This window comes from Bison bison, unplaced genomic scaffold, assembly GCF_000754665.1.
Source record: "Bison bison bison isolate TAMUID 2011002044 unplaced genomic scaffold, Bison_UMD1.0 scf7180017864337, whole genome shotgun sequence".
Lineage (NCBI taxonomy): Eukaryota > Metazoa > Chordata > Mammalia > Artiodactyla > Bovidae > Bison > Bison bison.
Window position 1 is genome coordinate 1,535,710 of NW_011494909.1, and position 19,339 is coordinate 1,555,048.

Consider the following 19,339-nt stretch of genomic DNA (forward strand, 5'->3'; position numbering starts at 1 on the left):
GTATTGACTCCTTTATCGTTACATAATGACCTTCTTTGTCTTTTTTTTTTTTTTTTTGCCATTTTCAGGTTAAAGTCTTTTGTCTGATATAACTATAGTTAACCTTGGTTTCGGTGCTTCCCTGATAGCTCAGTTGGTTAAGAATCTGCATGCAATGCAGGAGACCCTGGTTCGATTTCCTGGGTCAGGAAGATCTGCTGAAGAAGGGATAGGCTACCCACTCCAGTATTCCTGGGCTTCCCTTGTGTCTCAGTTGGTAAAGAATCTGCCTGCAGTGTGGGAGACCTGGGTTTGATCCCTGAGTTGGGAAGATCCTGTGGAGAAGGGAAAGGCTGCCCACTCCAGTATTCTGGCCTGGAGAATTCCATGGACTGTATAGTCCATGAGGTCACAAAGAGCTAGACACGACTGAGCGACTTTCACATTCATTTCAGCCTTGGTTTGGGGCTTCCCAGGTTGTTCAGTGGTAAAGAATCTGCCTGCAATGCAGGAGATGAAGGCATATGTGATTTCCATCCCTGGGTCAGGAAGATCCTCTGGAGGAGGGCATGGCAACCCACTCCAGTATTCTTGCCTGGAGAATTCCATGGAAAGAGGAGCCTGGTGGGGAACAGTCCAGAGTCGCAAAGAGTCAGACATGACTGAAGCGACTGAACACACATGTGCCCTTGGTTTGTTTGATTTGCTTATGCTTTACTTGAAATAATCTTTTCCTATCCAATCATGCTCAGTCTCTCTGTGTCATTAAGGCTAAAATGAGTCTCCTGTATTGTTGGATTTTTCTGTTTTTAAGGCATTCTGTATCTTTTCTGTCTTGAAAAGTATCTGCTGAGAATATCTGCTGATAATCTTATCTTATGGGATTCTCTCTTACGTAACTTCTTTTTTCTTGCTGCTATTAATGATCTTTTGTCTTTGACTTTTGACAATGTAATCATAGCACCCTGTTTGGGATAGTTTGGACTTCTTGTATCTGGATATGTACCTTTTGCCCCAGTTTTGGGAATTTTTTTTTTTTTTGCTTTACATATAACTTTTTAAAGAAAATATATTTTTTTGCTTTCAGCATACCTTCTGTCTCTTTCTCTTCTGGAATTCCCACAATGTGAATATTGTTTCTTTTCATTGTGTCCCATAGGCTTTCTTCACTCTTTTTCATTCTTTTTTCTCTGACTGGATAATTTCACATGTTCTGTTTTCCAGGTCATTGATTCTTTTTTCTGCATGGTTGAGTCTGCTTTTGAAGCTCTCTATTGAATGCCTCAGACAGTTTTTGTATTTTTCAGCTCTAGTATTTTTGTGTATTTCATCTTTTTAGATGGTTTCTATTTCTGTTGCATTTCTCATTTTGTTAACTTATTTTGTTTAATATTTTCTTAATGTAATTTAGTTGTTTTTATTTCCTTGTATTTCACTAAACTTTTTGAGGGGGATTATTCGACAGTTCATAGGTCTTTATTTCTTTAGGGTCAGTTATTTGAACTTTATTGATTACTTTTGATAGTGTCATATTTTCCTGATTTTTTATAATCTTTGATTCCTTACATTGATGTCTGTGCAGTTTGAGTAAGGGGTCTTCTCTTCCAGACTTTGCAGGTTTTCTTTGGTAGAGATAGTTTTTACTATTAGCTCATTTTAGGTTTCTGGGCATATGTCCTTGGACAGGTGGCGCCTGATACAAGGTTTAATTTTGGTGCTTTAAGCTGTGAGATGGGATAGTGGTGTGTGCCACTCGTTGGGAGCAGCTGGCTGGAAACACTGGCTTGTTCTCTGTCCAGGTGAGGCTGTAGGATGGGCTTTGTGGTCACCTGGGTTCTCTGGTCAGGCTTGGGTACTATACTCAGCTGTAGGTGGGGCTAAGAATTAGCGTCTCTGCAATTTGAGGACCTGAAGCAGGCAAGAGTGTACACTGAACATTCTGGTCAGATGATGCCACAGGCCTTCCTCTGTGTATAGGAAAAGCCACAGCTTTCTGGGCAAGTGTCACTGTAAGTAGGGCTGTTGGATGGGCTGTGCAGCTTCTGTGTGCTCTGGTAAGACTCTCCTGTCTAGCAGGTTGATGGCTGTATTCAGTGATAAGTGGGGCTATGAATTAGTTTCTTTACCTGGGCACAGAAGCAGCAGCTCCAGCGCCACTCAGGCTGTTTGGGGTCTCGGCTCAAGCTTACCCCTGTCTGGCTGAACAGGGCCTCTGGCTTTGCTTTAGGGGTGTTCAGCTCTGCCTACCTGCCTCTTGGCTTGAGTGTTGCTGGGTTATACAGCAAGTTCCAGGTGTTCTCACAGCTCTTTCTGTCAGGTGGGGCTGGGGTTATGCTCTGCAATATATGGGCTATGACTCAGCTCTCTGGCCTGGGTGGAACTGAGTGGGCCCACTTTAGGCAACTCCCAAATTTTCCAGAACAGAGTTTCTGGTGTGGGGTTTGTGGGGTGAGGGCCATGCCCTGAGCAGGCAGGGCAGACTCAGCTCTCCTGCTTGGGTGAGAGCAGCCCAGGCTATTTGAGGCCCTGGGTCAGGCAGACCAGCACCCTGCCGAATTCTCTGGTCACTCTACCCCACCCAGCCAGGAAGACATTGCGTCTGAATAGCACCAAGCTCAGTGAAGGACTAGTCTGTGGATCTTCAGTCTATAATAACCCTGCTTGGGTACTGTGGTGACACAGTCCGTTCAGACATGTTGTGGGGAGAGAGGGTTGTGTTTGGACATCTACTCTTGCTGCTTTGAAGAGGTTCTCCTTACTTGGCAGATATGCCAATCAAGGCAGACTCCTGGAAGCAGGGCCATGGACTACTTCTCTTTGCACTACCCGCCCTGGCCTGAGTGCCTCACATGGGGTAGCTGCTTAATACCTGTCTTTTGAACAAGTGACTGTTGAGTGGATTGTGTTCTATCTTTGTGGTAGCTGTTGACAAGCTGGGACACATCACGTAGATTCAGGTGCATTTCCCGGATGCCTGGAGCCACACAGCATCGGGGCAGCAGCACGGACTGCCTGCCTTCAGGGCTGTTCTGATGAGTCAGTCGTGGTGTGCTTGTGGGCTGCGTGGCCCTTCCAGCTCCGGGCCTAACCTGGCAGGTTGAACAGTGGTTGCAGCTGAGAGGGTGGAAGGGTGCTGACCGCTTCTCAAGAGTGCCTTGGCAGTCAGTGCCTTTACTCATAGCTTTCTATTGAATTGTACTCGGTTCAGTGGTCCGATCTCTTCAATATTAAACATCTAGGGATAGTCCCTAGATTAAAAAATGTTCCCGAGAGGGTTCAGAATTTAGCTTAGGAAAAGTTGACAGTACTGCTCAGGGAGTTTGACCTAATTACAGGAATGTCCTTCCAGTCAGGACCGAGTAGTGATGAGCTCTGTGGCAGCAAGGCAGAACCTGTGTGTTTGGGATGCACAAGCAGATGAGTGTTCCTCGTCCCCATCTGTGCCCCAGGCCTCACACAGTGGCTCCTGACTTCGACCACCAGTTTCCACCATCCTCATCCCAGACTGTAATCAGATTTCTCTCCACAAATATCTCCTGAGTTGTCCGCTTAATAAGGAATGCTTCTCCCAGCCCTAGCAAGACCGCCTGCTGCATTCATCCGTCCACCCGGTGGTTCTGAACACTGACTGCATGGCAGGCACTGTGTTGCGGCACTGGGGATACAGAGATGAATGAGACAGTCACCGCCGTCACAGCTCGCAGTCGAGCAACATGTAAACGCACACAGCAAATAGTGAACGTCATGATGTGTCAGACAGTGAACTATGGGAACACAGAAGCAGTAGAGAGATGAGGGAGGGAGAGGAAGGAGACACTGATTCCGAACAATAAATACATGGCACAGAGCCTAAGTAACAGTGACCCTCTCTTAGGACTACCCCCATCTAAAGCAGTGAGTTTTAATCTTTGTGCTTTTAGTAACAAAACTGTGTTTCTAAATAAAATTCTACTTGGATCACCAGTAATCAAAACAAACAGAAGCAGTTAAGCTGGGCGTGGGGTGAAGTGGTTTAGAGAGCTCTGTGCTGGGCCTCATCCAGGCTTCTGAGCCCTGGCCCTGCTCTTCCTGAGGTGCTGAGAGACATACTGGCTCTGGTGCCGCAACTGAGAACACAAGTGCTTTGGAAGGCTTGTTGCAGGCATATCTCCAGGTGATTTCTGTCATTCCCACCTAGGACCTAAACTGGAAAGCTAGGCTTTTCTTTTGGGTAAGAGGTACGCGAGTATAATACTTAGAGGTAGGAAGGGGTGGACTCCAGCGGAGTGTCTCCTTTCTGAGAATGGAGTTCTTACCTGGGGCTTAGGGCAGCCTGCGGGAGGGCCTGCCTCTCCTGGTTTCTTGCAATGGGCCTTGTTAGTGCACAGCCACTGTTCACTGGTCGGCCTTGCTGAGTACTTAGAACATGATGGACCCTTAGCACAAGTGGTTTGTAAATACTGGCTTAGTTAATCCTTCTCACAGCCCTCTGCACTTGGTATTATTCTTGCATCAGTTTTGCCAGTGAGGAAATGAAGACACGGAGAGGCTACATGGGTGATGGGTGCTGGTGCTGGCATCCCCACGGAGGCACGTGGCTCCAGAGGGCATCTAGGCACGTTCTCCACCTTGCACACCAGCCTCTAGACTGAGGGGCCACCGCACATCTCAGAGCTGGGGATTTTTATTTGGGGCTTTAACTATAGTTGATCAGTTGCAGGTCACAGACCATGTCTTATGTGTATGTATGTAATGTACATATAGTTTTTATTTGTAAAAACATCCTTCAGATGTGGGCAGGCAGAAGTTGGTGCCAGGTGGCTTTGCTGCCAGTAGAGAAAGTTTCAGAGAAATGGTGCCTTCCCCCTAAAGCAGCTCCCACCTGACAGACCCTCATGCCGTTGCTCTGAGCTGGTCCCCAGCACGCAGCTTTTGGCCGGTGAGTTCTGGAGCAGGGATGATGGAATTGGGGCTGCAGGCTCAAGAGGGGCATATTGGCATTCATCCTTTCTTCCCTGAGGCTCAGAGTCCATCTTCCCCATTATTGCCTTGGATGTGTCCTTTTTCACAAAGAGGATGCTTTCTAGCTATGAGACTGATGGTGAAGGCCACCCATTCTTCAACACCCAAGCCCAGTTCATGTAGACCAATGGTTTTCAAAATATTAACCTTTTAAAAACAGAATCTCTGCCTCAACCTTAAACTGCATGAGCTCCAGCAAGTGCATCAACTTTGGCCCTGGGACTTTGGTACCCTTGACTGTTTCTCTGATCTCTCACTTTCACTGGAAATTTTGGTTTTGGTCACAAATATTAATTGGAGGTTTAGGGTGGGAGGAGGCAGAGACTGGAAGAAGAATTTTGGATTATCTGGGGATTTTCATTGACTGTGCTCTCTCTGTCCCTCATTATCGGGGCTGAATAAGGTTTGTTTTATAAAGGATTAGCATGCCTGTGCTATTTTGCAAGTAGAAGTTTAGGACTTTTTCTTCGAATCAAACACTAAGCAAGAAAAACAAATCTAACACAAAACCTCAAAGCAAAAAAGAAAATCCAATAGAAAATGCCATTCTGTTCAGACTTATGGCCCATAGGAAAAATATCAAAAATATCCCTTCAAAGGGCTGAACAGCAGGCCTCCCATTTAAGCTTTGCAACTGTTATAGGATGTCTCTCTCACATGTCACTTTGAAATTTTACCCTTCTCATCCTGAGTGATCAAACCCCTTCTCTTGCTTTCTTTCATTTTGCAGTCCTGAATAGACCCGCCATTGCTCTCCAGCAGGGTATGGTTTTAGTGTCATCTCATTTTGGAAAAGCATTGATGCCAACCAGCAGTATTCTTGGATCTGCCTTTCTTTCTCGTCCCCTTTCTTCTGAGCCTAAAGAGATCACATTCAGAAAGGCAGTGGGGTTTTCTAGGTCAGGGCAGATTCTGGATGCTTTCCAGGGGTCTCTTGGTGGTGAAGGGATTGCTTTCTTCTGCCGCCTCAGATTTGCCATGGCCACCAGTAAGGGAATGGTTTTCCAGATGTCTCTCACTAAAATACACTTGGAAGAACTCCCCCCACCCCACTCCATTTTGTTTCCAAAGTCAGTTTATTAAATATTAAGTCATAAAGCCAGTGATTATAATTTTAATGAAAAATATCCTGTATCACTCAAGACAGAAAAGAACAAAAATACCCCTTAGAAACACTGCTTTGAAAAATAGTTAACATTAACTTTACACACAACAGAATCCTTTCTTAAGCTTTATTTAAGAAATCGAGTACTATATAGTTCAATATATATAAGACACATCCAGTATTGTGTTCCTGATAGCAAGTGCATAGATTTTGTTAAGATATCATTTTCACTCGATATAAACGTTTCATGGTCACATGAAGATAATATTCCCAGTGATTTTGCCCAAGCATGAGAGGAGAAAACAGAACACAGCAGAAATAGTGAACTACAACAGAGATGAAAAACAAAACAGCGAGTTAGCAGAACAGTCGATTCCTGATAAGTGAATAAGCTGATTGTTTGGTCACAATGTTTTATTCACTTATCAGGAACGATTCACAGTACATTAATGTTCACTGTGTTTCCTAGCCCGCCAGCCCAGAGTGCCCGCCCGAGACTGCTCAGAACTGCTGTGGGCTGTGCAGACGTGTGACTTCTGTCAGCAAAGTCAGCGTTGACAGGTCTGTCGTGTCCCAGTGTGGTCCGTGCGTGGCAGGCAAAGACGCCTTGCTGACACTGCAGTGTTTTACAGAATCAAGAGGGCAAGTGTGACTTTGAGCAGGGACCGGCTTTGCATCATGCGTGCTTAAGGGAGCTAGGACTTGTGTCCCCTTCTTTGGGGAATCATTGTTTTCGTTGTTTTTCCAAAACAATAAACAATTCTGGTTTGTCTTTCCCTTCTTTTACTTAGCAGGAGTATTTTGCCTTGTGCCAAATGGTGGATGTAGATACTTGTATGACTTAAATATTGAAAAAGTAAACACTCGCATCTTGGAAAGAGTTGATCACCCTCTTTACACCCTTCTCCCCTCCCTCACACCCTCCACCCACGCCAAAGTATTTACGAGAAAGAAAGGGAAATCACACCCTTAGCGCTCTTTACCCCACTACTGTAAGCAGTGGGTTTTCAGAGGCAAACTGATGAAGGCTCTGATGAGGTTTAAGCAGAAGTATTGGCAGGAAGTCAGCTCCCGTCTGCGCGGGTCTGGAGCTAGTGGAGGCTACTTCGCTGAGGTGTTTGGCCTATGTGGGAAACTGCCTCCGCCTAACCCAGCCCCTCTGTGCTGTGCCGCCAACTAGAAAAGAGAGGCTAGGGCTCAGAGGGGCTGCTGAAACCGGAGGGCGAGGGGCCTGAGCACCTGCAGGGAGGACCTCGTTGGCAGCCAGGGGATGGCTGCCGGTGCCGGGTGGCCTGAGTCAGACAGAGTTTGTGCGTCTGAAGAGTTGGAGGGAGAGATCAGACAGGGAGCAGACGTCAGTGGAATCTTGTAAGAGCACTTGGAGAGCAATCAGATTCCTGAGCAGAAGAGATGGGCAGAAAGGGAGGAGGGTCTGTGGCTTCAGCTTTCAAGGGCGTCCAAGGAATGGTTTTTTCTCTAGTTTTCTACCTGGGGTTGGGCGATGGTGAGGGACAAGGCTTTCTACAAAGTATACACTTTCAGGGGGGCGTGTGTGGATGTATCTGGCAGTCTTGGTTTTCATGTGGAAATGGATGATGTGTTATGAAGACTTGGGCATGAGAAGCTTTACCTTTCCCCCTCCCACCCAACCGGACTGAGTAGAGCTTCCATTTGAGCCTTTGCAAGTATTTTCTCTTCCATTAGTTTTAATAATTAAAGCTGCTCCTGGATTCAGCTAGCTCTTGAAAATAATTTACTTTTCTACACATAGCTATTGATTGATGGCAACGCATGGATTTCAGTTTAATACCTTTCATATCTATTCACCAAGTAAAGTTTAGTTTCTTCCCTTAAGGAGCTCACCTTTTAAAAAAAAAAAGTGACTTGTTTCTGAGAAGAGTTTGATGGTAATGATAGGCCTTTGGACTCATGGTAGATAGAAGAAACCCCAGCGCTGCTGCCTCTCTTCTCACGTTTCCTAAGGTTATGCAGCAAAGTGGCAGCCATTGTTATTGAGTGTTAAGAACTGCGTACACATATCAAGAGAAGAAGAGAGGAGCAGAGAGCAGAGGAGAAGAGAGAAAGTGCAGTGTACCAGTGTGGTCAAAAGACCGGGCAAGGTCTCGGCACATCTGACTCTGCAGGCAGTTACGTAGGTGGGCCACAGACGTAAGTCTTGGAAGCAGTGGTTAAAATAGGCTGTTGTACATAAATCCGAGGTGGCTGGTGTGTAGTTCCCCTTCCCCAAATCAGATATTCACTTAGGTGGAATCGACTGTATCTTTTTACACAACATATAGAAAAAAACAGATACGTGAAACAGTGAGGCGTGTAGATGTATCACCAACATACAATGACTGCCAACAACACAACACTCAGAGAGAGAAACAAGTATTAGGAAAATGGTTTAATATTGGAGACAGAAGCAAAAAACTGCATCACACAATAACATACGTTACAAAAATAAGTTTGACTGTTTCAACTACACGGTTATGTTCACAATGAGGACAGAAGAATCAGAAAAAACTTTGATCTAAACAGCAAAAAAGCAAACCCCTAAAGTTTTAACTAATACATTTATCCACTTAAAGTGACTGAGTACTTCTAAATCTAATTACCTTATTGTGTAACTGCACAATACAGAATAAAAAGTGAAACTTACCGCTGTATTTTAAGACAAAATTCTAATGCTAGATATAAGCAAAGGGAAAAAAGAAATCAAGCCAAAGTTTTTAATTCTCAAAAGAAAAGCAACTTTCTTTCTATCAACCAGAAATCAAACTTGAAATCAGTCTTTGTCAGGGGGCCCACTAGAGTAAGCCACAAAAATTTCCATTTTTTTTTAATCTCCAGTATAAAAAGTTCCACTGGTACAAAATGCAGAAGTACAATCAGTTGTAGAAATAGGAAAGCCTGCGTGTTTTTTTTTTGGCTCAAATTCCATCAAACAACAAAATCCAAATGCATCAATAAACAATACTCAAATGGTCTTACAGTTTTCCACTAGGTTGCATTAACTTTGGCTTTTCTCAGACAATATTTAAAAACTATTTTGTAATTCTAAACAAAATGATATTATTAATCTACAAACAACAATTCTCACAGCACAAAAAAACATACATTTTTTGTATGACATTATTCAAAAAGGTAATGAAACTACAGGTTTTTTTAAAATTTTATTTCTTATTAATTAGCACTTAAGATAATTAAAAACAAACAGTAAAATGAATCCAGAGTAGCACAAGCCAAAGAACTATAACCCCTATGGTGAAAGAAAGATGAACTTGTTACGCCTTTGAGGACTGCCATTTGATCGCAATTCTCTAATTCAGTTTAAAAATGACTATTCTCTACACTTGATTTTAAAAAAAAGCAGTTTCCCTGTGTGTTTTCTTCTGGCACAGGCCCTTCGCACCCTTGCAGCTTTTTCCTTTTGATATTAACAGAGAAAGTGAAGAAAAGGACAGCTTGTCTTTGAGGAGGGTTATCTTTTGAGCAATGAAACATGCCCCCCCAGAAAAGAAAAAGGACCTTCCCCCTAATGGTACTGTCTTGGTTGCCTGCAGAATAAACACTTAGCTCTAAGCGCCCGCCCTGAGCCTCTTGTTGAGTGCACTCAGCTCCTCTGGGGGAGGTGGGGGAGCGGAGGGGAGGAGGAGGGCACTGGAGCACTTCTGGCTTCAGTGAAGTGGGGGAAGATAGTTTAAGGTTTATGTATAATTGATGAGATTCTGAATGAAACAGTCTAGGAAATTCAGATGGTGTTGTCTTGTGTTCTTACATGTGTATCTGTGTTACCACCGTATCGTATATACGAGAGAGACGTGTGTGATAACCTTTATTATTCAGCTGCAGGAGTACAAAATAGCCCTCGAAGGATGAAGGAAGGCCCCAGCAGTAGTAAACACGTGTGAGGATAATACAGGTCGTTTCATTTTAAGTGCATGTGCTGTAAGAAGGAAACTTTTTTTTTTTTGCATCAATAGAGGCTAGTCCTTTCCCTCCCAGGGCTATCACATCCACACACACAATAAACCAAACAGGGTGGTCAGTGGGAAATGGAGGAAGTGGAGCCAGCAGTTTCTGAACTCCTTTACGAAACAAGCTTCCAAAAAAGGTAGGAGTTTTGAGTGGGTTGCAGGGATGACTTGGGGTTTGTCAGGACAGCAAGAGACCTGTTCACGTGAAGTCAAAGAAATATGGCACTTTAGAAAATGGCAGCAGGAACTGGTGCTGGGTATTTGGTCAGTAACTGATGAAGAACTGAGTTTGCCTTGAATGGTCAGTCCCCTGTAGATGCATTCAGCTCAGAGGAAACAAAAAGGCAGGGACAGGATGGTCAGCGTCTAACTCCAGACACGTTGCTCATTCAGAGGTATCCACTGGGGTCGGACAATCCCCAGCACAATGGCTGATAAGAAACATTACCTTGGGAATAAGAAACGAAAGCAGAATCCCTCCAAAGACTACCCCATCATCACAGAATGGTTTACCTGGACAGGTGCATGATGTTACTGTAAACTGGAACATACCGCTCACCTGACCTCAAAAGCAGACTGAATTTAAGGTTTATTTAGGTGCTTGACTCTATCTACCGTTCCCGTTTATCTCGAAAACTCTCTTCCTTTCTTTTGGATCTCAACCAAAGGATAAAAAAGTAGGAAAGACAGAAACAACTGAAAGATATATGCAGAAAAAGAAATCCAAATTAGAAACACCCCAAAACAAACAAATTATGACAGTATAAAAAGTTATCAACATTCCAGATAGCTCTGGGTAGAAAGGGTTAAAAGTTCAAAACTTTCTCACCTTAGAGGTTTCCATATATCATGAAGAAAATACATTGTGAGGTTGCCGTCACAGCATTGATGTGCAGAGTGGTTAAAAAAGTGAGACATGGGCACTTATACAATGTCTTACAAAAAACATCATAGAGAAATAACAAACAATAACAATTTCAGGCAACAAGACCACAGGATAGCAAGTTAACAAACTTTTTAACCTTTTTTTTTTGTTGTTTTTTGTTTTTTAAATATTAGGGATTTATACAAAACACATAATAAAATACCCATGTTATCAAATTACTTCTCACAAGAAACACACTGAAGCTCTAGGAAGGAAGTACCTTTGGAATTTGGCACTATATATTTTCACTTTTTTTCTTTAAAAGAAAAAAAAAATCACATTTTGCTGAACACAAACACATCTAAATAGTCCACAATTTAAAAAAAAAATGACATCAATGCTTTACAAGCCAACACAAAACTTATTCTGGAATAGGATTTTTTTTTCCCCTCACATGAAATTTTTTTTTAAGCAAACAACTTTTTTTTTGAAATTCTTTTTTGTTTTAAGTAAACCAATTCTAAACTTGTCTTATCAACAAAGAACATTAAGACCATAAGACTCATGATGAAACCACAACTTAATTCACAGAAGCACCAACGTAACACAGTTTACAGTAACCTTTCTCCTGTACATTGAAACAGTATAAAATATAGGTAATTTCATGTGCATTAAACCATGGATTGTCTAACTGTGAGTCAGTTCAGCAAAAGGTGACACAAATAGGTAGCATTTGCCCCAAAACAGGGTAAATATTTTTCTTATACTAATCTACAAAAGTGGTTCTATATATATATCTTAATGAGAAAGTGAGCCACCTAAAATGGCCTTATCAAAAAACTTTACACTGCCTGAAAAATGTAAAAACTATTACAGACCTCTAGAGACTTAAAATCAGACAGTTTTTTTCTCAAACTGTTTTTGGAAGTAGTCTGTTAGAAACCAACATTCTGTGTCCCTGGACACATATTGCTATTGTTACCAGTGACCGGGAAGAATGCCAATCCCTGTATAATACTTTCAAGTCTGTTTTATGAAAAGAAAGAAAAAATAAGAAAGAAACATTTTTGCCACAGGTTTTTTTCTATAATTAATTTGTCTAATAATAAATTTCAGTCTTGCATGAATGCAGCAATGTTTTTCACATTGACTTCCCAGAATTCATAGCTAGATGAGGTCACATGCAAATTTCAAAGGTCAAACTAGATCAAAGGTCAGTAGGAGAACCAAATATGATGTGAGGTCAGAAAGACATCAGAAACAATGACGGGACGATGAAACTTTTTTGAGACGCCACAGGGACATGCTAGGCAAACGGTGAACTAACGGGCATGAAGATGTCTAGGGAGAAAACAGGGAGAGTAAAAAGTTACACAGAATCTACGCAGCAGCAACAAAATCACTCTTCAGGGTGCAGGAGAGAAACTAATGCAAATCTTAGGTCATTAAGGAGTCTACCAGCCATCCACATAATTTGCATTTCTTACACTCTTTATCCACAACACAATGGAACCCAAGAGAATCCATCCGGAGAGGGAAAAGGGATGGATTCTGGGTATTTTGGGGTGAGGGACTGGCAAGGGATGGGGAGAAGAGGGTCCAGTTTCAACGAATGTAACAGACGGGAAAATCAGACGACCAAACTGTAAACTAGATAATGGAGGTTACGAACAAAATCATCAGACAGATACAAACACCGAGAGGATAAAGCATGAACTTTAGGCCCAGGGTTCAACGGTGAAAAAAAGCCCGTTCCTAGAATGATTCCTCTAGAGACTACTTCAGAAGAATCTAGCTAGCACAGAGAACTGCTCTTCAGGTACCCAATAAGTTAACAGTAGGCAATAAATAGCTTCCATTATTTCTGAGGCAGTAAAAATTTTGTACAAAAATAGAAATGCTTTTTTTACAAATAAAATTTACAGGCCTGTGGCTTTCTTTTTTATTTATGTATTTATGTATTATTTATTTATTATTAAATTTATCTTTCAAGAAACATCAAGTATTTTCACTCATTTTTAATTTTTAAACCCTGTAGCTTTAAGAAACAGATCTCTAAATCTTTTTTTACATTAATCCTTTCTAAAAACTAAAATAAAACAATAACAAAATAGACAACCAGTGTAATAATCTGACCAATAAACGTCATGTTTCTTTGAACCCTAAAATAAAATCCTACTTATTAAACCAAATGTAGTGGAAAGACATTTTGTGTTGTTAATTTTAAGTGCTTCTCTTGGCTTTTCTCTGGCGCTATGCCACCACCTTACCCTCTATAAACAGCTGGCGCCCCCCTGTGGGGTGGGCGTGGGCAGGAGGGGCGAATTCTCCAGGCAGTGCTCTGGGGCACAGGGGTCTCAGAGTTAGAATTGCACGTTAGCCTTTGTTTGCCTTGTAAATTCTCAAGATGTCATTTATTGTATACGTGTTTTTCTTAAAAAAAAAAAAAAAAAGCCAAAAACCCCCAAAACAAAACAAAAAAGGTTAAAGGAGATTCAAATTGCAAAACAAAGGAGAATACAGTGGCACGAGTGGAGGAGGATTTACTTGATAGAAACAAGGTAGCCGAGTTTAGTTATGGCGAACTGGGTGGGGGGCGGGAGGGGAAATGGAGGCCTTATTGTAAAAATAACCGTCTCTCTTGGTAAAAGTTGGCAATGTGGTCCTCCTCTGCCTTTCCTGTTGAGCCCAGGCTGGCTCGTGGGACTTACCCTAAGAAAGCTAAAATAAGAGCAGGGAGCCTCTGGGGGAGGATCAGTAAGGTTTGCTGTCGTTTTTGGAGCGCTTCAGCTGGACCTTCAAGCGTTTCATGCCAATCTGAAAGCCGTTCATAGCCTGGATAGCAGCTTGCGCAGACACGGGATTGTCGTAGCTAACAAAACCTGGAAGACACGAGGGGAAGAAGGGCGGGAATCAGGATGGAGAGGCAGGGGAGCAGTGCAGGGTGGCTGGAGAATGTTTCTGCAGGTGGGAGGGACGGGGCCCAACCTGGGGGCTCGGGTCAGCTCTACTCAGTTCGCGGTCGTGGTTTAGGGGCAGCACTGGAAACATCCACTGTGAAGCAGTGGAGGTGACTGGCTATCATGAGAACAACCCCCCTCTGCAGAAAGCTAAAATTCACACAGCACTGTCGTGAGTCAGGTTAGTCTGTTGACTAATTCCAGTCAAATCTGTTTGTGCCTTAGAATCCTCCTCCAAGAGTCTCCAGTATATCAGTGCATGCAGGGCCCTCAAAGGGCTCCAGGCCCCAGCCAGGTGAGGTTTAGAGGCATGATAATTAAGGGAAGGCAACTGATGTGCTGCCAAAGACCTGGACTGTTTTCATTCCAGTTCTCCCTGGATACAGGATGGGGTCAGCGAATTAACTCTAGAATAATTTGTACTTGATTTCTACCAATTGGAGCTATTACTGAGAGGAACCTAGGGGCCCAGGGGAAATGTTGGGCCATTCTCTCTATCTCAAGTTCCATTTTCAAAGCTCCACTGAATTCACTAGAATGGAAATTGCTACCTTGTATATCCCCAAGTGTTTCTTGGAGAATAAATAGTCTAAACAGCTCAGGGCTTAACAGCCATCCTAACACATACTTCCCACAATTTTTCTCTGTACCAACACTCAGATGCCTCTGACAACCATCCAAGCTCTGCCAAGACCTAGACACAGAATTCTGACCACATGGTTTGTTTTAGCACTGGGGGTAGGGGTTACTCGCCAAGGCTTCTTCAGTTAATGCTAGTGCAGAAGTGTTGCCCCTACTTACTTTTGTTGTTGGAAGAAGTTATACTGATTGGATTTCAACTCTGACCATCCACTGTTCAGAAGGTTTTATACCAAGTTTCTCCATCTACTAAGGAGAACATTCCTTTACGAGTTAGAGGAAGAAAGGGACACAAATATACCCTTAGCAGGTAATAACAGGCGTATAGTATATAAGGCAGAATAGCTTCTCATAGGCTGGTTGTATGCAAAAAGATGGGTTTAAGTTTTTATTAAATTTAAATTCCCAATAAATGTGATCTTGGATCTAAGACTTTGCTGATACTCTTCTTCTACATCTTAATCCAGAGGTAGGAAGATGATTACAAGAATGGAAATGCATCAAGGGTGAAATGGATAATGAAACCTGGCCAAAGCTTAGGATAAAGAATGGGGTATGGCTTATGACTGGCAAACCTGGGACCCCAAGAAGCAGTCTCACTGAGACACCTACATGTGGGATGCTGCACAAGCGAAAACCCAGTGCCCAATGCTAAGTACAGTCGTCTGCTACGTGTTATTATACACACGGTGGTTAAGTAATTTGTAGGCTGACTCTTTTCAAGACAGTAAATATTTTCTCAAAATCAAACTGCGAAGTACAACCCTTTCCAATCACCAAATAAGCTCGGACACTGTTTAGTGATGAGGACCTTAAACGTCTGGCTGGAAGCCTGGGGCAGGGAAGCTTCCGGTGGTGAGCTCTTACAAAACACACGTGCACACCCTCTGTAACGACTTACTTTCCATTTCATTCTCATGAACCATTACACGGGCGCTTATATGCTTGTAATGGGTTCAGGCTAACAGCCTTTCCACTTGGATAGAAACAGTGACTTTAAATGGCTGACACACTGATTCCCCTAACAACAGAGGCTTCAGACCTTCCTGGTGACGGCACAGAAATTAGAAGGATGTTATGATAATGGAATTTTAGAAGCCAAAGCACTCTCTTTAGACGGGTTGCCCCATTACCCATCAGCCAAATACCAAGTCTGAGGTTCTGCCTCTTTGAGAACCACCCCACCTGTTTTTCTTTATACCATGCACTTCATTTTCCACTGGCCCGTATCTGTTCTACTTGATCTTGTTTTGTGCTGCTGTTAGTACCTACGGCGGATGTGAGTCATTAGATTGGACGAGTGAATAAATCAACTGTTACACCTCAGACTGGGCCAGGACTTGCCACGGGAGGCACATATACCCTAGACATTTGAGCCTCTAAACTACTGTGGGAGACACAAGGGTTCACAACATAAAACGAGAACTAAATTGAATGAACGCTCACCTCTTTTGTAAAACATTAGGGCATGCAGGGAGCCTGCCTTCCTCTCTCTGGGAGCAAAAGTCACCCTGGGGAGGCAGAGTCCAGGCTGCCTGGAGGAGGCTCTGACAGCTCAGGCCACCACGGATCAGGGCTTGTCCAAGGTCCTGAGAAGACCTGTGTCTCCAGGGCACTCTGCCTGCCTAGGCTGTGACTGCAGATCCCACCCACCGCCAGACCACAGCCTCTCACGCCACCATGAGCTAAATCCGCCACCGTCCCTGTGCCCGTGGAGCTGGGGCTGTGGGGGTGGCATGTGCACTTAGGTGTGTGCACGTTTATGTACCACCAGACGCTGGACCATAAGCCCCCAGCACAGTGTGCTGCCCACACCCACAGCATCCGAGTCACAGTGAAGGGAGTGGGGTTCGCGCCAAGTGTCTGTAGCGCCCCTCTATCAGGACAGCCTCGACCACCCTACAGTCTCTAAACCACACTTCCATCTGGTGAAGCTCGTCATCTAGACTATAGGGCCCAGAGACCGATGTTGCTCTACAGTGAAGACGTTAGTTCCCAGTAGTGAGGTCCCTGCACAGTACAATATAAAGCATCACCTCCTCTGTGGGCATTCAGTTTCCCAGATCTTTCCTTTTTATACAGCCCCTTTTCCTCTTCCGGTTGAGATGACTTTGCCTAGTCTGCTTAATGGATCTAGAGGCCAGGAACCACCACACACACTGAAGGCCCTGTCCTGGCATCTAGAATACTGCCCATTGTACTTTGCCTCCCAGGAGGCTCCCTTACTGGGAGCGCCCTGTAATGTGCTAACTGGGTTTCTTTTGCATACCAAAGCACTTGCTCAGATTGGTCTGTTTGTCAATGAAGACTTTAGCAGAGATAACATTTCCAAAAGGCATGAACATCTGCAGGATGTCCTGGTCTCCAAACTCCTGTGGAAGGTGGTAAATAAAGAGGTTTGCACCCTCTGGACCTAAAGAGGAAAGAAAAAAAAATCAGAGTAAGGTATTCGTCACTTCTTAGCTTCTTAGGAATGTTTTAACAACAGATGGGCTAAAGCACGTGGCTTTCTCTCCTGTTAAATGAGAATGGAGACAGACAGATGTCCAGTGCTGGTATGTCTTTTAGGATAGGAGTCATGCTTCATATATTTCTGATTTCCAAAGAGACACCGGTTAAGAATGGCATCCTTTTCATCTATAATCTGTGGGTCACATTTGCTTATTGCGCGTGAGCATATTTTCAGTCTTCCTGGGTGTGAAGGTAGCAATCATGGGGTGGAGGGGAGGGCAGAATTCAGGTGTGGGTTTTTCCTGAGTGGCTGTGTTTTGTAGCACATAGTATATGCTGTCTTTTGGAGAGAGTATCCTGTGTATTCTATGCAAATTGCAGCAATTTAGACATAATGGATATAGCAGTAATGCTGCTTGGATTTCTCAATCATTTACCTAATTATCCATCCAGTTTTGATCTGGCAAATCGCTTAACACACAGTCTAATCATCATCTTTATTAGAAGTGACTGGCAGTGAGTCAAGGCAGGGAAAAATAGGTAGCCAGAGTTTCACAACTGTGATCAGAAGGATGTCCCTGGGAATTAGCCTTGCACACTGAATGTACGAGGTACAGAAGCTGCTCAAACACTAAGCTGAGCTTCACTCTTAACCATCACTTCCAGAAATATGAGGAAGGGCAGAACAGGGGAGAGCTTAGCTGTACCAGAGAGGAAAGCTCTCTGAACTTTATTTCCATCCCATTCTCCCATCTCTAACTCCCCGAATAAGAAGTATCTGCAGCTTAGAGAAAGCAAAAAGGAGGGACTCCCAGTGACCTGATGCCACAGAGTCACCTTCTAATACGTAACAGGTAAGCATGCTTTCCAGGTCAGAGGATGCTCGGGGGCATGGCAGATCCTTCTGCAGAGGTTCTGGGGAAGCCCCGCGGCTGGACACCTCTGGGATGTTCTGGGCATGGTGTCTGGGAAGAGGGGAGCTCGTCCAGCTGGTGAAGTGGCCAAGCCACTGGTTCCTGGGACCTGAACTGACCTTCATGGGAGAAGAGCCAGGACTGCCTGTGCCCCTGGGAAGCCCCAGGGGACAAGGTGCAGTGGGTCCCCAGGGGCTGTGGGGAGTACATCTATCTGAATGGGTTGAAGAAAAATAAAACTGGGGTAAAAAGAACTTTGTAAAAATATAAAGGATAAACATCTTTGCAAAGAAAACTCAAAACAAGTTTCTTTCCACACACACAATCATAGAAGAAAAAAGTATTGTAATGTAGGGAACTTTTCACAAGGAGAGATCTTCTTGGAACAAATTTCTGAAGCCACAGAGATGAAGCATTTCCTTTTATTTATGTGTTAATGAGGCTACTTTAATTTTCTGTGTTGCTCACAATTTCCAAGGGCATAGCCAGTGCAAGAGATGCACTTTGTATTTAAAGGGACACAATTACAGGGTTTAGGTCCCCAGATGTTTCCTGGTTAAAAAAAAAAAAAAACAAAACTAAACTAAAAGATGTCAACACGCAAAACATGCAGAACCAGAAGCCGGGAGATGGATGTTCTCAGAGCCACCAGGCAGCGTGCAGCAGGGCGCCTGGCACTGCCCAAACTGGCCGTGCTTCTGAATAAAAGTCCAGATGAACAGTGAGAATTAATGGGACCCAATCTGAATTGCGAAGTCATCTCACCTCCTCAAGCCCAGGGAGAAAATGCAGTTTTAATGCACTATGACAGATTACTGGCTGCGCACGGCAGCCCTGGCCTTCTCGGATGCAGTGCCTTCTGAATGTGTCTGGGCAAGACAGGGAACCAAGGACATAGGAAGAAAGTAAATAAGCCCAAGGAGGCTCTGTCTTCCCCCTCATCACCAAGAAATAACTTGGATTTTGCCAAAGTCGTTAACACAAAAATGAGAAAGAGGTGACTTGGTATGGAATATCTCTTTAACATTCAGTGAAGGCGGCTACTGCCAGAGATGCCAAGGGCAAAGAAACAATTTTTCGAGGGTTCACCCTCTGTATCTTCCTCCCATCTCCCTTCAGTAAGAAACCTGCTGATCAACCACGCACTCCTTGGACTTCCACTACACCTGACTGACTTGCCAGAGCATGTTGAATTGTGTCATTCATTGGTCCAGCTGCCTGGCACCCGAGTTCTTATTTCTCACAGGGCCCCAGGGCCCCTGATGCAGCAGGAAGCACTGGGGGTGCCAGCGTCTTGTTGGGATCTGGGGGCTGTGTGTGTGTGTGTGTGTGTGTGTGTGTGATGCCTCCTGCAAACTCAGGGAGAGGAAGGTGTGAAAGAGGTCAGAGGCTATTTAGGAATGGCAGGAAAGGTGATCAGGAATGGCAGGAAAGGTGATCAGGTT

General features: G+C 43.9%; 1 protein-coding gene across 7 annotated transcripts in view; it reads right to left on the reverse strand.

Annotated features, from left to right (window-relative positions):
• Positions 1–6,078: 6,078 nt before the first annotated feature.
• The window catches only part of CELF2 (CUGBP, Elav-like family member 2), a 430,555-nt gene continuing 417,294 nt past the window's right edge, over positions 6,079–19,339 (reverse strand). For 6 of the 7 annotated variants that reach the window (XM_010854102.1, XM_010854104.1, XM_010854103.1 and 3 more), the window contains exons 12-13: positions 16,799–16,942; positions 6,079–13,812 (exon numbers count right to left, since the gene is read on the reverse strand). In XM_010854102.1, coding sequence (XP_010852404.1) covers positions 13,685–13,812; positions 16,799–16,942 — 272 coding nt within the window. In that variant the 3' untranslated portion in view covers positions 6,079–13,684. The remainder of the gene's footprint in view (positions 13,813–16,798; positions 16,943–19,339) is intronic. The other variant, XM_010854101.1, reaches the window with a different exon arrangement.